The sequence below is a fragment of the Podarcis cretensis genome, assembly GCF_951804945.1.
Source record: "Podarcis cretensis genome assembly, chromosome: 10".
Classification (NCBI taxonomy): domain Eukaryota; kingdom Metazoa; phylum Chordata; class Lepidosauria; order Squamata; family Lacertidae; genus Podarcis; species Podarcis cretensis.
Window position 1 is genome coordinate 48,093,559 of NC_137179.1, and position 19,932 is coordinate 48,113,490.

Here is a 19,932-nt window from a genome sequence, read left to right on the forward strand (position 1 = left end):
CACCCAAACTGTCCCGGAGCAACGTCCCTCGTGGTGTTGTCGTCTCCTAGGTCTGCAGGAGACCTCTTCGCCTGCTCCTCTGGCTCCCCGCCCCTTTACCTTCCAGCGCGTTTTTCCCGCTACGCCAACCCGCGCACGGGAAGAGGGCGCGCGAGAGGCGTCTCTGTTGCCGCAGGATCTTCGGGGCCGAGTCCCCCGCCTGCCTCTGCGTCTGCAGCTCGCGGAGCAGGAAGTTCCCGCGTCGTCGGAGGCCAGCTTTATTATCGTCACGTGACTCGGCGCGGGCAGCAGCAGCAGCCGCGCCAGCCGCTCGGGTCGAGTTCGGCAATCCGCGCTGAAGGAAAGAAGAAGAGGAGGAGGAGGAGGAAGAGGGAGAAGCCGGGACCTGCTCGACGCCCCCGCCATGAGGAGCGCTCCCCGGCGACGGCGCGGCGTCCAGCTCGGGGCTCTGTGGCTGCGCGCTCGCCCCTGAACCCGGTGCTGAACCCGCGCTTTGCTCCATGCAGCGGCTCCTCCATTGCGGAAGCAGCAGCGCCTCTCCTGCAGGGACGGCGCTGGCCGCGTCGGCGGGAGCAGCAGCAGCAGCAGCAGCAGCGGCGGCCGCCTCAGCCGCGTGATTCCCCCTCCGCCCCTCCGCCGCCGCCGCTCCGCCGCCGCCCTGCGCGCCTGCCTGCCTGCCTCCCGGCGCGAGCTGGATGGTGCTTCCCCCGGCCCCGCCGGTGCGGCCGGCGGCAGGAGTACTATGCTGACTCGGGTGAAGTCTGCGGTGGCCAATTTCATGGGAGGCATCATGGCTGGCAGCTCGGATCACGGCAGCGGCGGTGGTGGTGGAGGAGGAGGCGGCGGCGGCGGCGGTAGTGGTGGTGGAGGAGGCATGGACCTGCCGCTGCGCTTCCCTTACGGCAGACCCGAGTTCCTGGCTCTGTCTCCGGACGAGGTCGAGTGCTCCGCCGACCACATCGCCCGGCCTATCCTCATCCTCAACAAGGAGACCAAGCGCCTGCCCTGGACCACGGGCTACGCCGAGTGAGTAGCCAGGCGCAGACCACCTCCCACCCCTTAAGCCGCCGGCAGCGTCCCGTCTCCCCCTCGGCGCGCCCACGTCCCCTCTCCAAGGGCGCTGCTGCAGCCGGCAAGGGGGGAGAGGCCAGGGTAGGATCACCTGCCTGAACCTCAGCGCCTGGAGCAAGCCCGGCACACTCCTTTTCCGAACCGGGGTTGGATGGATATAGCCTTAACTTCTCCCATGAGAGGGAAGCCCATCATCCTGGGAGAACCATACAAGTTGGAAAGGGACCACTTGGGTCATCTAGCTCAACCCCCTGCAATGCGGAGGTCTTTTTGACCCTCGAACCCACGACCCTGAGGGTTAAGAGTCTCATGCTCTACGGGCTGAGCTGTCGCGATTGACTCAGCCCTGGAAATGGGGGGCGTGGAGGCGAGGGGAAAGAGCTATTTCAGGTTTTCTGTTGGGAGGGAATGGTCAGCCACCCTGTGGGTAGATCCTGTCGAAGCCTGGTCGCAGGTGGACTCATGTAGTGTGACTGTGTGTTTGTCATCTTCACTTGGAAGCTTTCCTCCTCATTCCTCAATTCAAAATTTACGACTTGTGGTTATGGGAATGTGCTCTGTGCATACCCCCAATGCCCTGCTCTTCAGGTGTTAGGGTGAAACCTTGAGAAATGCTGCTTCGGGTTAAGTCGTCTTATGTTATGCGCTGGGTTGGTTCGGTCAAATACTCTCCCACAAGTGATTTGGGGCAGCTTTCACTTCTCCATTGTCTGTTTTGAGTGGGTGCAAAAAGTTAAGTTGCTTTTAAGTCCTGTTTACTTCAACTTATCTGATATAAAATCCAATGCTCTTGAATCCAGTAGGTTTTACTCCCAAGTGGGTGTGCATAGAGGTACAGCCAGACTCTGTAAATATTTACTTGGAAATAAATTCGGTTGACTTTAATGAGACTTACTCCTGGGTGCAAGCGTACATAATGCTGTAGCCATAAAGTGCTTATCTTTGACCGGGTCATGTGCATCATGCACCATCTGGTTTTGCAACTCCATGTGTCTCTTTGAGATTTTCTCTTTGAGATTTTCTCATCTAGGTCTAGTAATTTTGATGGGGTTATTAAAAGGGAAGGGAAATGAAAAGCGGAAAGTTTGCCCTTTGAGTCTCTCTCTCCTCCCCCCCCCCATGCAGATTTCACCTAAAGACTGTGTAGCATTTTTGTTCTGCCGTAGATCTGTGTTCTGCAAGTCTCTGGATTGTTTATTTCTACTGATGCGGAAGGGGTTTAGGAAGTGTTGTGAATGTATGGGGAGAGGTAGAGGCAGAGAGAAAGAGAGACTGGGTGCTATCTTACTGTTTTGGTAATGGGAGACTGGCATTTAGTGCACACCCCCTTTTCCAGGCCTGTGCTGCGAAGATGATGGCTGGAGTGTGTGTCATTGATCTGTTCCATTCTCAAAATTTTCCATCCTCCCTGCACACGAATCACTCTCTTGCTGTGGAAGCAGGATTCAGGAAGGTGGAATGAAGGAGACTACAGTAGCTTTTTGTCCATATATCTTTCTCGGATTCCAAACTTCTTCAGTTTTAAGTGTCACATTTTATTATTCTTATGCTTATTGTGTGCTTTTAATATCTGCGTGGAAGGCTTAGAATGAAGCAGTGATCTCCTAAAATAAAATGTGTGGATTTTGTTTGCAGGGGTGCATATTTTGATAAGATGGGAGGGAGCTGCAGCTTTTGAACTGGTAGCAGTTTGTGTTTTTCGGATGGAAAATGTTACTGCAGCCCTGGACACAAATAAAAGTGAGCATTTACCTGTGATGAAGTTTGTGCAGGCAGATTAGGATGATCTCTGATCCTGTCCCAACTCCTTATTAGGTCTAGGCTAGCTACGCTGCGTTGCATTCAGCAATAACCAAATTGAATCTTACTACTGCGTCAGGGACGCAGGTGGCGCTGTGGGTTAAAGCCTCAGCGCCTAGGACTTGCCGATCGAAAGGTCGGCGGTTCGAATCCCTGCGGCGGGGTGCGCTCCCGCTGCTCGGTCCCAGCGCCTGCCAACCTAGCAGTTCGAAAGCACCTCCGGGTGCAAGTAGATAAATAGGGACCGCTTACCAGCGGGAAGGTAAACGGCGTTTCCGTGTGCGGCTCTGGCTCGCCAGATGCAGCTTTGTCACGCTGGCCACGTGACCCGGAAGTGTCTCCGGACAGCGCTGGCCCCTGGCCTCTTAAGTGAGATGGGCGCACAACCCCAGAGTCTGTCAAGACTGGCCCGTACGGGCAGGGGTACCTTTACCTTTACCTTTAGCTACGCTGCGTTGCATTCAGCAATAACCAAATTGAATCTTACTACTGTGTTTTATTTGTTTCCATTCATAATGCTTATTTATAAACTGAAGGCTCTCTAATGGTTAAGCAGTAAAAAGGGAGCAAACTATAAAAAGATCTGTTGGCCAGTTCAGAAGGAACACATTGTCTAATGAAGTTAGTAGCCAATCTCTCAATATAATGCTGCAGGATTAATGGTTGAAGAACTTTCTGGTCAATTCAGTAGCTGCTTGTGGTTCATGACTTCACTTTGTCATGTCACTGTTGTTTCCTTGAAAAGGGCTTAGTGATGGCCAGCAGCCAAAAGAATCATTTTTGGCATAATCCAGAGGTTAAGCAACCACTTAAGTCCTCATCTGAGTGGATACTTAAATATATGATTAAATTTCACTGGAATTTTACTTACAGTTTAACTTAGCACTGCAGGATTAAATACGACGAGAGCAGTGATTGCATATCTCCCCTCATTGAGAAGAAATAGATAAATTAGAACTCAGAATAAGTCCCGCTGAGTTCACTGGGACTTGTGTGTGTTGGGATATTGCTGCCAGAAATGATAAATCATATATTTGCTATGTTCACCGGTGAACAGTGTCACTTCATCCCAGTGAAGTTAGGGCTTTAGGTCTCACCTGCACAAATTCAGTGTAATGTGGGTGTCGTACGACTGTTTGTGTTGCTATCAAGAGCACAAGGAATCAGTCAATGTTTATATGTAGTCTGGATTAGGTTAATTGGGACTATGATGACTTTTTTCAGCAGAGCTGGGAAAGCTGTGAAACTCCAAATGTCCCCAACCACTGGCCATGCTGGTTGGGGTTGATGGGAGATGGACTCCTATCCTTTGGAGGGCTGCAGGTTCCCCCTCTTTGTTTTACAGGTTAATGGGAATTATCCCAAGTACAGTGGTACCTCTGTTTAAGAACAGCCCTGTTTACGAACGATTTGATTTACGAACACCACAAAACCAGAAGTAGTGTTCCGGTTTGTGAACTTTACCTCGGTCTACAAACGGAAACCAAACCGTGGGTGGCCTCATTAGGGAAAGTGCACCTCGGTTTAAGAACAGATTTGGTTTAAGAATGGACTTCAGGAGCGGATTAAGTTCATAAACCGAGGTACCACTGTACTCTAAATATGTCATGTGATTATTTCTTTGCTTTTCACTGCAGGCTCTAGGATGGGGAATAAAGAGACTTATGCATGTTAACTTGAAAGATAACCACATCGCTTGCAATGAAATTTAGTCCTAAGACTAAAGGTACCAGGTGTGTTTTGCAACTGGCCCAGGTCCATTTGCGACCACATGGAGATCTATGGTTGCCAGGTTGGCAACTGGGGAAAGCAAAATGTCACTTAGAGGAGGATCTGAAATATTTTCCTTGACACTTGAATTTTGTTTTATTCTGGATTGCTTCATTTGATGATTTAATGTGTTGTAAACTGCTTTGAGATTTCTTCTTTAAAATGCAAAGTGGTATAGGAATGAGATGATGAATAATACTACTGATAATAATAATAAGTTCCACTGCAAACAAAAAATGGCGCCTAGACATTCCATTGTGGTGGCTGCAACCTAGGCTTAAGGTGCTATTTGGCGATTAGATTATATATCTTGAGTTTCTAACACTGCATCAAATGGATTGTTGTGTGTCTATATATGAAATGCCCTCCAATTTTTAGATACTATACTTTGTTGAACTGCTCTTCTGTGTACTTTGTTGGGACTTGTAGCTATTACCTTCCATATTCTGTTTGTGATTGAAGTTGGTTTTCCGTAGAAAACAAAATCTCACCCCAGGGACTTTTAAAAGTCTAACTCAGAAACCCATCTTTACCACTATTGGTATGGGTTCTGCAGAAGAATCACAAATTCTTACTGTACATGCTAGTTCATTATATTGAAGACTTCGCCTGGGAGACCAACTTCTCTTGTAGTTGCTTTATCAACCAGATGAATTGAGTTCTTTTAAGCTTCGACAATCTGTCCGCCCCTTTCTGTATCGTAACAAGAGATGGTTATTCCTTGCTGCTAGGCATTTGGTTTTATTCCTCAGGTAACTTGTAATGATCATCCAGTTTTGTGCGGCAAAACAGAAAAGGCTTTGTTTCAAGTCTGCTCTGGGGGGGGGGGGGGGAGTCGTTTTAAGTCTATGTGAACATGTATTGTTGAAGTATTAGTAACTTTAAGAAGGGAATGTGACCCTGCAGAATTTTTACTAAGGGCTTCCTTGTAACCAGATAATAAATTGGTGTTTTCTTTTTCTTTTGTTCTTTTCCTTCCTTTCTTTTATGTTTATATTTTTACTCTGAATCTTAAGATAAACTGTAATGCCCCTAATGAGTCTCTCCCCCCCCCCTTTAAGACTGTTAGGCTCATCAGTGAATCCAATTAAAATTGGTGGCACTAACTTGAGGGACCGAATGCTTTTAAGATTATAATAGCATTAGGACAAAGTGTTGACCTTGCTGAAGTAAATGCAGTTTTTGCTATTTACTTCAGTATCCCAAATTTGCACTGTTACTCTTCTGTGAGCATGGTTTCTACATTATTTTTGGAAAGACAGAAAGCTGGTGCCTAGACAGTACTTCTCTATACCACAGGCCTGCTGTGTGGTGATCTCCAGCCTTTAATGGATGTAGTAGGTGTAGCGTTGCATAACTGTAAGCCTATAAAACACAATGCTACTTGGCTGCAAGAATAATTTTGTGAAAATAGTGAGGAACCAGGAGACTTTTTTTCTTTCATTAGGTGCTTTGTGAAGACATGGCTTTTTGTGTTTTCTCATGTAGATGTTGTTGAGTAGATATTACATGGTGTATTATTTATTTACATAGCATATTATTCATTACATAGCATATTATTATTTTATTAAATTTCTATGGCACCCTTCATCTGAGGATCACAGGGTGGCTTACAATATACAACCACCAAAGTAAAATAAATAAATCAAGAATCACTTGGGGGGGTTGTCAGTCATAATTGACACTTTCCCTGGAATAATTATTACTGTCTTGTCCTTCTTTTGTTTGTACCCTCACTAGAATAAACAGTTGGATTGTGCTGCCCCCCTCCCCGTCAACTTTGTGATGTCTTGGCATCTTGCATCATTACGCCACGCCTTCCTATGTGCTACATGGAATCTGGCTGGGTTGAATCATATAATCTCATATTCAGGACACAGGAAACCTGAGCCAGGCCATTGGTCAATCTAGCTCAGTACAGTGGTAAAAAGGTAAAGGTAAAGGTACCCCTGCCCGTACGGGCCAGTCTTGACAGACTCTGGGGTTGTGCGCCCATCTCACTTAAGAGGCCAGGGGCCAGCGCTGTCCGGAGACACTTCTGGGTCACGTGGCCAGCGTGACATCGCTGCTCTGGCGAGCCAGAGCCGCACACGGAAACGCCGTTTACCTTCCCGCTGGTAAGCGGTCCCTATTTATCTACTTGCACCCGGAGGTGCTTTCGAACTGCTAGGTGGGCAGGCGCTGGGACCGAGCAGCGGGAGCGCACCCCGCCGCAGGGATTCGAACCGCCGACCTTTCGATCGGCAAGTCCTAGGCGCTGAGGCTTTAACCCACAGCGCCACCTGCGTCCCCAGTACAGTGGTACCCCGAGGTACCACTGTATCAGTACAGTGGTACCTCGGGTTAAGTACTTAATTCGTTCCGGAGGTCCGTACTTAACCTGAAACTGTTCTTAACCTGAACCACCACTTTAGCTAATGGGGCCTCCTGCTGCTGCCGTGCCGCTGGAGCCCAATTTCTGTTCTTATCCTGAAGCAAAGTTCTTAACCTGAAGCACTATTTCTGGGTTAGCGGAGTGTGTAACCTGAAGCGTATGTAACCCGAGATACCATTGTAGTGTCTACAATGACTGGCAGTGGCTCTCTAGGCTTTCAGATAGGGATTCTTTTCCAGCCCTACCTGAAGATGCTGGGGATTGAACCGGGGACCTCCGGCATGCAAAGCAGATAACTCTACCACTGAGCCACAGCCCTTCCCTATTCATGCAAGATAATCTGACACCATGTGAACGAAAAGCATTGAATGCATGGAGTATGATGGGAAGCGCTGCAGAAGAATAGTGACAATGGGATTTCAAACAAAAGTACCCATTGCCAAGCAATATTGAGCTTCCTGCGCTTTCCAGATATCATCTCTGTATGCTGAAGAAAGCCTGGAAGTGCAGTTCAGAAGTGGCACACCTGCTAGATGAAACACTCGCTGGTGTTTTCTTTTTGTTATAGTTTTCAATAAGGGAGACAAGTGGAAATTTACTAATACTTTACCCTTCATCATGAAACTTTAAGCAGATCCATTTACACTTAGGAGTCTAAAATCTGTACTTGTTCAACTGTCGTCCTCTGCAAATAATAAAGGTATTTACTCACATTTTAGTACACTAGTCGTTAACCATTTACCATTGATAGATCCTATATCTATCAAAGCTCAAAGTAGTTTATTGTGATCCTTTACATTATCTAGCCTAACAACTTCCAATCTTTTTAACTTAGTAAAGAGCTGTACATTTCCACTGACTCATAAAGGTGATTTTGGCATCAGATAGAAATAAGTAGGCTCAACCCTGTATTTTATTTGCTTTGTCTAGTTGACAGATTCTGCTCCAGAGCTCTGGATTCCAGTTAGGATTTTGTGTTTTTGGTCTCAAAGTCAATTGGTGTAGAAACACCCAAGTTTTAGAGTGCATTAGTAGAGTTAAATGTATTAGTAGTCATTTTGATGGTGCTATCAGCAACAGAAAAGGAAAGCAAGGAATCTAATCACTATTGTTTGTATGCAATGTTAGGGTTTTCTGTGGCGATGAAAGTAAAAAGTTGAATGAGACTCATACAGTGGTACCTCGGGTTAAGTACTTAATTCGTCTGGAGGTCCGTTCTTAACCGAAACTGTTCTTAACCCGAAGCACCACTTTGGCTAATGGGGCCTCCTGCTGCCGCCGCGCTGCCAGAGCACGATTTCTGTTCTCATCCTGAAGCAAGTTCTTAACCTGAGGTAATATTTCTGGGTTAGCAGAGTCTGTAACCCAAAGCGTATGTAACCTGAAGCGTATGTAACTCGAGATACCACTGTACCTCTCCCTACATGCAAATAGAAAGACTTGTCCAGTGTTTACTTTCATTTTTGAAGAAACTGGGCTTAGCATTATGTTTGAACCAGATACTGTGGCTTTAAGCAAACTGGTTAGTTAAACAAGCTAGAATCATAACTCACATGTTTTTGGTGTTTTAACAATGCCTTGTTTGGACTGGCCTTCTCTTTATAGAATTTTATCTTGTAGCTATGTGAAACACTTACCTTTGCGGATGTGTTAATCTAGGTAAAAGCAACTATTTGCTTTGTGGTCTTATTATCGTTTAATGTAATGAGATATTCACATATGCCCCAGAGTGCAGCTTTCCTCTCTCCCCCCCCCCCTATAAACACATAGGCATTTCTATGAACAGACAGTCTAGCAATTCATTGAGGGGGACGAGGTACGTTGCCATCAACCCTGCTGAGTCACTTTCACACTTTGCACTGCAGTATGTGTTGCTCACACAAGGATAGATCTTCCATCTGTCACAAGGAGGAGGTTATGCAAGGGTGGTTGTTGAACTTGGTCCACTCGGAAAGGTCTTTAATTGAACGTTGTTTTCAAATAAAAAAAATGCAAAGGATACCAATTTAATGCCACATCACTTAAGGACAGGACAAACAGTACTCAATATGAATTGTGAGATGATAGCTTTAGCTTTCTTCAAAGTACTGTGCTTTAGGATTGCGCTATAATAATGCTTAGCCACGTAATACAATATTTATATAAATTATCACTTTACAGGAGGCTATGGCTTGCCAAGAACTTGTTTGCTAAAACATCATAATGCTAAGTAACGGTTCTCCCTGGTTTTGCCAACTAACTAACTTGTTTTGGCTTTAAAGGACTAGCTTTTAAGCAGCAGAGGATTTGTAATATTATTTACAGTGCTCTCAATATTTGAATTTTCATTACCATGGAGAGGAATCAGTGATGTTCTGTGCCTGATGTTTTACACATAAAGCATCAGCTTTGTATTCCTAAGCTAATGTGTTTATTTACAGAATTTCTATGCCATTTTGCAACATAAGAGTTTTCTGGGTGGCTTCAATAAATAAGACAATTTAAATGTAAAATAAATCCTAAAACCAAGATCTACATAAATACAGCAATGGAAAACTCTCGGATGACTTTTGAACACTGGAAGGGCAAGATTTGTGCAAGCCTATATGGTTTCTGCATTCATAGGCATTGTAAGTAGGGAGATGCAGAAAATAACAAAAGTGTGAAACTTTACCTCATCCATCTTTAGGCGTCCTCTGACAGTATTAGCAAGCTGCATAAACTGACATTGTTATATTATTGGCAAATCATCAAAAGCTTTGTTGGAAATCCATACTTTCTCACCAAGAGCTCCTGTGTAAATTTAACATATCTTCTGTATCTGTTAAATGGCAGAAGAAAAGTCACACAATAAATTTTCTGTGGGAGACAAGGGAAGCAGCTGAGACTGAAGGATGGTACCAGTGCTATTAAACTTACTTTTTAAATGATTTTAAGTTGGAATGAGTAATGAAGTGGCCACATTATCAGATGGTCCCTGAATGGATTCAGAAGCAGATTGTCAAGAATGTTGGAATGGTATCTCCAAACCGAGTGAACGAAAGTGCACATTATATTTAATGCAAGTAAGTTCACTGGGACAGAAAGAAAAAAAATCTTTCCATGCTCTGAAGAGGTCTGAACTGGTTGTGAATATGAGAGACAGAGCAAGAGAGAGAGCGAGAGAGAGAGATTGTTAGCACAGCTGTACAGGTGCAGGCAAATAGGAATTGGCATCCAAAACAATCAACAGTGTTTTGAATGTTGGGATAATTCACTGAAAGTGTCTACCCAGTGTACAATAGGGGTTGTAAAAGAAAGAAAATGACATGTTAGGGATAAGGAAAGAATCTGTATGGGAATGACTGCATTGGAGCATGAAAGGCTCGAATGTTTGGGGCATTTTGGTTTATGAATTGGCATGTTTTACCAAAATGTATGTGAACAAGTGGTAGATAGCTAAGTAGGAATGCATTGGTTTGAAAAAGGGGAGAGCACACTCTTTGACTCTGTTGTCATGATTGGAGCACTTCCCAGTGAGATTTAGACACGCAGTCTGCCGTGGGGTGGTGAGCTTATTTGGATAACCCACCCCATAGGCTGATGGATTCCCGAGAGCCTTGGAGAGTTTACAATCAAAGCCCTTGTTCTGTGGGGAGAGGAGTTAGGCAGTTGACACAGCAGCTCCTAAATGCTCACTCCCACTGAACAGAGATTTTTTGCTTTGCCAGGGAGTTGTGGGCAATGAAACAGGGTGGCGCTTCCAAAGCGAATCTGACTCAACATGAGAGCTCACTTCAGAGCCCATCGTGATGGCAGCAGTGGAGAAACTCAAGTTCACCAATGATGTTCATGCATTATAGTTTATGCGTTGGCATTCATTTACATGAAGTAAATACCGTGCCACCCAGTAGTAAAACTTATTCATGACACCATATCTCTCCAGCTCGCAGTAGTTCTTTGAAACTGGTAATCAGCTGCCATATTATATTAACATATTTGAGTCACAGTCAGAATATTTCATATATTCAAAACTGTGGTATTTCTAATGTAAAAAGGTAAAGGACCCCTGGATGGTTAAGTCCAGTCAAAGGCAACTATGGGGTTGCAGTGCTCACCTCACTTTCAGGATCATGTGGCCAGCATGACTAAACCGCTTCTGGCTCAGCATAACACTGCGATGGAAGCCAGGGCGCATGGAAATCCCATTTACCTTCCTGCCACAGTGGTACCTATTTATCTACTTGCACTGGTATTCTTTCAAACTGGCAGGAGCTGGGACAGAGCAACAGGAGCTCACTCTGTTGTGGGGATTCAAACTGCCAACTTTTTGATCAGCAAGCCCAAGAGGCTCAGTGGTTTAGACCACAGCGCAACCCACATCCCACTTATATTTCTAAGACTGACTGAACTGGGACTCAAAACTGTCTCTTTGCACAGTGGTATGGGCTGAAAACTTCAAAATATTATGCACAGTTGTTTAAAAGATGGGGCCACATTTTACAAATGTGAAATAAGCAGTGGAAGAACAATAAAATGTCTAGTTAAAATAATCACTTTATCATTGCAGACTGGAATATGTAAGTGATGGAAGTGGCTGATCTGTGTCATATTCCCTATGTGATATGTCTTATTTTTCAAATGATGGACTGTCTCAGTTAAACAGATGACAACCTTGAGCTAGGTTCAGTATTTTAAGAACTTAAAGGAGAAAAGCCACTTTATGCAGGGACAGTCCCCATATCTATTGGCCTGTTCCTACCTCTTTTTCCTAATGATGATATAGACCATTCATAATGTAAGAATATTCTTTACGGCTATGAGCAGGGCAGTAGGGTGGGTGGGGTAAGTGAAGCTACAACAATTAGCTATAGTGTTGTTTATTGTTTCTGCTCAGGCTGCACAGAGAAAGCATTTTGGTTCCTGAAATTCCTGACTGTGCAGATGACTGATAAAATTCTACAGGATGTGGTATTAGTGTGTGCAAACAGTCAAGATCCAATGATCCCCAGGCATGTACCTCCAGATGGTGGATATGTCATGTGCCGTCCTGGCACCCAGGCATCTTCACTTGGTTGCGAGTGGCTGGTAGTTGAGTGCAAAATGCGCTTGGCGCCTGACTAGGTACAGTATAGTTTCTCAGGTGAATAGCTATGTGCTAAGGAGTCGGGAAGAAGGGTGCCTCTGAGCACATGTTTAACCCAGTAACCTGTACTCACACTGGAACCAAGCTCACAAGTCCTTTCACAGAAAACAGACCCCTTGTTCTTCCTCCAAGTGTCTTTTTTCCAGCAGCTAATTTGGAAGGAGGAATGGACTTTTTGATTGTTGTTACTGTTGTTGTTACAGTTGAGAGTTAGAAACCCATGGCAATCTACTGCAAAATTATCCAGTAGATCCTGATCTGTCTTGCCTGATTCCCTGCTCTAGAGCAGGGGTGGCCAACTTCCAAGAGACTGCAATCTACTCACAGAGTTAAAAACTGGCAGTGATCTACCCCCTTTTGGGGGGGTTCAGGTCAAAGTTGATGAGCTTTTTTTAGGAAGGAGGAAGGCCCATTTTTTAGGGGTGCAGGGCAAAGTTATTGAGCTTTTTTTAGGGGAGCCAAAGTTGTTGATCATTGTTGAGGGGAGCCAGTGATCTGCCACAGACGTCCAGTGATCTACCTGGTAGATCATGATCTACCTGTTGGATATATCTCAACAATGCAGCCTTTTCTGCATGTCCCACCGTCCCCATTAGAACTACATCAAGAGACTTGCATCTATTTGTGGGATTTTGGATTGCCTATGATAAAATGCTGTTTGGATGGGATTTATTTCGAAACTCATTGTCGTCTTCGACTTTGAGTCATTGCAAAGGAACTTGTGAGCAAGTGGACTGAAACAATTTCGACCCCCTTTCACACGTTTGTAACATTATGTCACAGTGAACTTGATCTTAATCTTGACACTGCATTTTCAAAGGAGTTGCAGGTGTTTCATAGCAGTTTAATTCTTCAAGCGTTCTTGCAGGTGGAACAGGGGAGTGGCCTCCGTAAATGGCAGTATTAATGGGTGAGTTGTGCTGTGGAATCTGTTCCTGAGCGTGGAATGTTGCCTTCTGATCGTGTAACTCTTGATACTGGATTTGGGCTGGCACCTTACACAAGACCTCGAGAAGGGTACAGTGGTGCCTCTGGTTAAGAACTTAATTCGTTCCGGAGGTCCGTACTTAACCTGAAATTGTTCTTAACCTGAGGTACCACTTTAGCTAATGGGGCCTCCCACTGCCGCCGCGCCGCTGCTGCGCGATTTCTGTTCTCATCCTGAAGTAAAGTTCTTAACCCGAGGTACTATTTCTGGGTTAGCGGAGTCTGTAACCTGAAGCATTTGTAACCCGGGGCACTACTGTACTTGTTTCCCAGCCTTCCTCAACTTGGCTGCCTTTAGGTCAGCCTTTGTCAACCTGTGGGTCCCCAGATGTTGTTGAACTACAACTCCCATCACACCTAGCTAGCAAGGCCAGAGTTCAGGGATGATGGGAGTTGTAGTCCAATAACATCTGGGGACCCACAGGTTGAGAACTGCTGCTCTAGGTATTGTTGCATTCCCAACTCCCATAGTCAGTGGTAATTAATTATGGGAGTTGGGAGTCCAAAATATCTGGAAGGATCCAGATTGTAGAAGGCTTCTTTCAATGTGGCTTTGACCTTCAAGATTTTGAGAATCACATTATCTTGACAGGCAGCCAGAGAGTGAATATTAAGAGAAAGCTTTTGTTTTGTATAATGAATAGCTAGAAGAGTTGGCAACTCTCCCTCTCATCCTTCCTTTCTCTGTTGCTGTACTTGAAATTTCTTATTGTGTCTCCCTTGTAAGTAATATACTGCTTATGTGTCCCAGTTGTCATTACAGATTTATGACTGCTTCATATCAATTATTGCAACTTCATGTTATCTTCCTTGCTAAATGGCTGCCTTGTAATATTGTTTGTCAGGGCAAGCGAAATGAGACGTTATCCTCTGAGAATGGCAGCTCCGAAGAAAGAGAGTTTATAAAGTTGTTGTTAACACTTTGATTTAAAATGGCAGGAGGAAGAAAGTTGGTTGCAGTCAGTAAGACGTCTGTGCTAGTAAACGTAGTCGCAGTACTTCATTGATTATTGCTTTCCACATATCCATAGGATTGTTAGCTAGCAACAAAACGTCAAAGATGGTACTGATGCAGGTGGATGTCTATATAAGCAGAAAGCCTGGTCTTCATGCAGCATTGCCAGCGGTAATTAGAATAGAGTGAGTGCCTGGAGGTGGTTGGAGGATGGATGGCGGCTAATAGATTGAGGTTGAATCCTGACAAGACAGAAGTACTGTTTTGCGGGGACGGGGTGGGTGGGTGTGGGGGACTCCCTGGTCCTGAATGGGGCAACTGTGCCCCTGAGTGAGCAGGTACGCAGTCATTTTGGACTCACAGCTGTCTATGGAGGCGCAGGTCAATACTGTATCCAGGGCAGCTGTTTACCAGCTCCATCTGGTTCGCAGGCGGAGACCCTACCTGCCTGCAGACGGTCTTGTCAGAGTGGTGCATGCTCCAGTTACCTCCACTTGGACTACTGCAACACACTCTACATGGGACTACCTTTGAAGGTGACCCAGAAACTGCAACTAATCCAGAATGAGGCAGCTAGACTGGTGACTGGGAGTGGCTGCCGAGACCATATGAGACCGGTCCTGAAAGACCTACGTTGGCTCCCGGTACATTTCCGAGCACAATTCAGAGTGTTGGTGCTGACCTTTAAAGTCTTAAAGCCAGATGGGTGGGGTAGAAGTAAATTATTATTATTATTATTAAAATATGCTAGCCTTATTAGTGGCTGTGAAGGTTTTTTTTTTTTTTTTTAATTACTCCAAATGGGGTTATGACTGAGACACTAATTGATTGAAACTAGTGAAGCTGCACAGAAGCTAGAGATGTCTTTTCCCAGAACAGCTCCAGTGACAGTAGGGTTTTTTTAAATAAAAAGAACCACACACATCAAAACCCAGCTGACATTCCTTATCAAGGTGCCATTGTCACAGAGATTATTAGTGTGATGCTTAGAGTGCCTTCTCTGACTTGCAAAGTAGAATCTCTACTGCTCAAGAGAGAAACATCACACTCTCTTTTCAATCTTGACAGCTGGGGAAAAAAAATCCCAAGGCGTTTTTTTGCAGCTAGTTAATGGGTTACTATGGGTCTGAAGGATCAGTCTGCTCCCAGTGTCTACCTATCAGGTCTTCAGGATGTGATGTGCCATAACTGTTTGTTTTCATGTAAACCAAAGTCATCTTCATGCTTTGGTCTAGTTTGTACATCACAGTAAAACATGGTTAATGGTTTATCTTCAGCTTCTGGGTGGCTTTCCCACACACACACGCGCGCGCACACACACACATACATACACACCTGTGTAGGAAACCTTGGCTACAATTTGTGCTTAGTTTGGAGCAAAACAAACTTCAAACCCTACTTTGGACATAGCAGTAAGTCAGGAATCATGGTTTTTCTCCCTAGTAATGGGGCAGTTTAGAACACTCTCTCTCTCTCTGTGTGTGGGGATGGATATATATATATGAGAACACTTGATTGTAGAAAAACCTCAAAGTGCTTATATTATACACACGTCTATAAAAATATTTAAAAAGTTATAAACAGTTTTAAATATACAGTTCATAATACAAAAGTTTAAAAACATGAGTTACCTTGTCTTCTCGGGTGAAACTAAAGCATAATACACATTTAACAATAGTAGCAGTAGTATTAAAAAATGTGGGTGGCGACGGTGGTGGTAAACAAGGTATGAAATGCATATATGCTTTCTTCAGCAAAACTAGCTGCTAATCAGCAAAATGGCAGACCCTCCATCCATCTCTCACCTAGGTGCTTTCGTTTTCTTTCCTAGCTTCTCACCCTGGGAGATCTCCACTTCCTTACCTCACTGGTGTCCTCCTGCCATTTATCAGTGAATTCCAGTGGAGTGCCAATCCCATCTTCAAATGGCCTTCTGGTGTGACCAAATGGGTGACAGACCCCATTTGATCTCGACCTGTTGCAAGGTGCTTGGTTTTATCTCGCCCCATCTCAAAACGCACCCTCAGGGCAGTTGGAGTTCAGCTGGCCTATCTCTGCTGCTACCAATATGTTTCTTCAACTATGGGAAGGAGTAAAGCAGGCATAACTGACTTGCGCATGTTACCGCTGAATTATGGAGGCTCACCTTCTTTGACCAGCCATCTCTATAATACACAGGTTATGAATCCATTTTCACCTCAGCACAATAGGAAGTTTTCCCTTCACTTGTCTCAGTTTTTGAGACATGTGTAACAAGTCACAGGGGGTCGGTGTGAGCTATTGAGGTGTGAAAAGAAAAGAAAAAGCGTTGACAGAACATCCGGGAATACTTCCAGATTAGAGGACAAATATATTTGCTCCTTTTGTAGTATCTGTATTTTGCACATGTCTGCATATTATTATTATTTTAACATAAGAAACCACACATCTTGTTTTTAGAGCTTTCCCAGACATACAGCCATATGTTTTGCTGCTTTAGTGTTTGAATAAATATTTGAACTGTTTGCCTTTAGTAGCTGTTCGCCTCTCTCTTTTCTTTTTTTGCTCTTGCAAAAGCAAAGAAAAATAGACTGCTTACTTTTGTATATGAAGGAAAGCTTCTTTATTCCATACCGTCCAACATTTATCCGATGAAAATAAGGATGTCTTTTTAAAAATAATAATAATAATAATAATAATAATAATAATAATAATAATAATAATACTCCACCCATCCAACTGGGTTGCCCCAACCACTCTGGGCAGCTTCCAACATATATAAAAACATAAACATTAAATATTAAAAAACCCTTCCCTATACAGGGCTGCCTTCAGATGTCTTCTAAAGGTTGTATAGTTACTGTATTGGCTGGAATAAAAGCCACACTTTTTTTCCAAAAGTTAAAGTGTGCCTTAAATTCGCGACCTTACAAAATGGGCTTTTATTTTATCAGTGCTGAAACAGACGTATGGTAAAATGGAATGGGTGTGAGTGCCTGTGGAATTTTAAGGGAGCGGCTTATATTTGGGTATTGTCTTTTTTCTCTCTCCCCCCCCCCTGAATTTTAAAGGTGTGGCATATATTTGGGTGCGGCTTATATTCGGGCCAATATGGTATATCGGTGGTCGCATAACCTTACCCAACCCCCTTCCTCTCCCTCATCAAGCACCACAGGACAAACTAACTTGGGCCCATTCTTAGATTTGTAGTCTGGACCCCCTCAGCTCCATCACCCTCTTAATCAGAATCCCTCATTACCTTCATTCCTTTTTTTTTTTTTAAATAATATTTATTGAACATTTTCAAATATAACAGAAAAAAGAAAAGAAATAAAACATCCATTTTATAACCTTATTTCCATTGGCATCTTTCCAGGACTTCCCCACCCCACCCCCTCTTGTATTCCAATTCCTTCAAATAGATTCAACAAGTTCTTACCCCAAATTTTAAACTTATTATAATTAACCCAATGTTAAAAATGTTTTTCCATCCCCTAAAATCGACCCCGCTCCCTTCCACGAGTTCCCCTCTTTAATATGCAGAACAGATTAAAATAAAAGAAAATAGAAAATAGAATAAAATATAATTTAACACCCTTTGGATTCCAAATTTCCCTCCCCCCTTTCCCGGTTGCGTTCCCCAATGTCCATCAATGCCTGTTGTCATCCTGGAGATCCCACATCTAGGCCGAAATCCTTCACAAGTGCACTTTGCCGTCTTTTTAATAGTCTTTGCCGTCTTTTTAATCATCTTTAGTTTCGAGCGTCCAATCTCAGAAAAACTCTATCTCAAAAAGGTCCATTTTTTCCATCCAGATCTCTGTATTTAAGAGTAAAACTCCAATTTTGTTTCTTTAAACCTTTCAAATCTGGATGTCCCAAATGTTCCCACTTCCAACTTTATCCAATTCTTGTTGTTCATGTTGTTCTTATTATTCTCTCTCCTCACTTTCCTCTAGTTTCTTTTCCTGCTCTCCTGCAAAAATGTTCCAATTCCAAAAGCTTCTAAATCCCCTACAGAGGCTTTGTTATTCAGGAACAAAACTTTACGTCAAGTCCCTTCCATTCTTCAATAGATAAATCTATTGTCTCCTTTAGTGTAGAGACCTCTGTAGACAAAATAGTGTTCCATTTCTGCAGTTTCCCAGGAGATAAAAAGTCCAATTCAAATTCCATGCCAACAATACTTGTAGTGTCCCACAGCCCCTCTAGAGGGATTATAGTAACTCAGTTTCCTTCCAGATCGCACCCAACAGTCAAAGTAACTTGTTATTCCTTGTTTTAAACAATTTATATATAATTTGTAACAAATGTAACCGGCAAAGTCCTCATAACAAAATTCTCTTTTTATTCTTCAGCTTTGACAGCTCCTTTGACAGCTGTCAAAGCCTCTGTTTCTCCTCTCCCGGCGCTCTCGCAGATCGCTCCCGGTTCCCGGGGGGGGGGGGGAGATTTGCATTTTAGCTCACGTTCTACTTTTCTCCTCCAGCCCAGTCTTATAATTTTCCATCGTGAAATTAGTAACTTTATCAAACCAAGGTAGCACTCGATCTTAGTTGTTAAATCCTTTGCTTTAAATCCTCTACGACAGGGGGGAGACGGACTTCCTCTTTGCACCTCCCCCGCTCGCTCCGAATTTAAATTTTTTTCCCTTTTTAAGTCCAGTTTCCAATTACTCACGGGTTATTCTTTTTAATCCGAATTTTCAATGGAAGAAGTCAGCGCTCTCCACCAAATGGCATGCGGCTTCGCTCGGCAGGGGAAGCGGAGGACTCATAGCACCACACCCCCCCTGGCACCCGCTCCGTAGCCTTTAAAAAGGGTCCTTCGCGGGTCGGGGGGCGCAAACGGTGCCCGCCGAGTCACCATGCCCATGGGTTTCAGCGCCCATGGTTTTTGAGGGTCCCCGCGACGCCGACGCGGTAGAACCCAACCCCTGCCGAGCAGGCTCCCTTCGGAGGGAGTCCGCCATTCGGCAATGGCGCCAAACCGGAAGTCCCATTACCTTCATTCCTGTAGCTCAGCTACAATTTTATAAGCGGGAAGACGAGTATTTGCTTTGACATCCTGTTTTATGGTTCTCTTGCTTTACAGGAATCAAATCTATACATAGCTCTTGAGGATGGATTTTGGCTGCCTTCCTGTTAAGGTTTATAATTTCTGAAATCTTCATCTAATCCCCCCAAAACTGATAAAAAGTGGAGGAATACAGATTTATATCTGTACACTGATGCAATCAGAGTTAGATCTTCTGGTGGAGGAAATTCTCTGCATTTGAGAGTTAGCAATCATTTCTGAAATCCAGATTAATATCCTTAAAAAAGAAAAAGGCAGCTGAATGTTTATTCGAGCTAGAATGTTGATGGCACAGAGTCATCAAATGTGGTCAAAAGCCCTGATCTATACCATCATGGAAATTACATTTGATAAGAAATATATATGCTGAATCCTATCTTGAAGTTCTACCAACTACGAATCCTTAATGCAGTCAAGGTGACTGGGTGGGTAAGACAATATATTTGTGGATTTTATTTGCATTTGCAGAATTCTACCGGTTTGCAGCAAGGCTTTAAAAAAATTAAATGAAGTACACATTTATCAACTGAAAGTGAATCTGTTCCATCAGTTCACATAAAGCAATCACAATCTGATGAGCAGCTCTCTTTTGGAAGCTCTATTACATGAGCTTTTAAAAGTAAAAAAAAAAACCACCTCCCATTTTTCTGCGGCATTTTTTTTTTTTAATTGTAGGAAGGGAAGCATACTATTGAATGAGAAGGCACTGATCACACGTTAAAAATAAACACAGCAAGCTTAATATTAGATGGAGCAAGCTGGTAGAGTTGGCAGTTCAGGGGAGATGTATGTTACTGCTGAAGTTCCTTCTGGAGT

The 19,932-nt window shown here is 43.9% G+C and overlaps 1 protein-coding gene across 1 annotated transcript in view; it reads left to right on the forward strand.

The window, feature by feature from the left end:
- The window catches only part of PPM1H (protein phosphatase, Mg2+/Mn2+ dependent 1H), an 82,291-nt gene continuing 62,359 nt past the window's right edge, over positions 1-19,932 (forward strand). Inside the window, exon 1 of the mRNA XM_079994269.1 lies at positions 1-1,026. Within this exon, the coding sequence (XP_079850395.1) occupies positions 743-1,026 (284 nt within the window). The 5' untranslated portion in view covers positions 1-742. The remainder of the gene's footprint in view (positions 1,027-19,932) is intronic.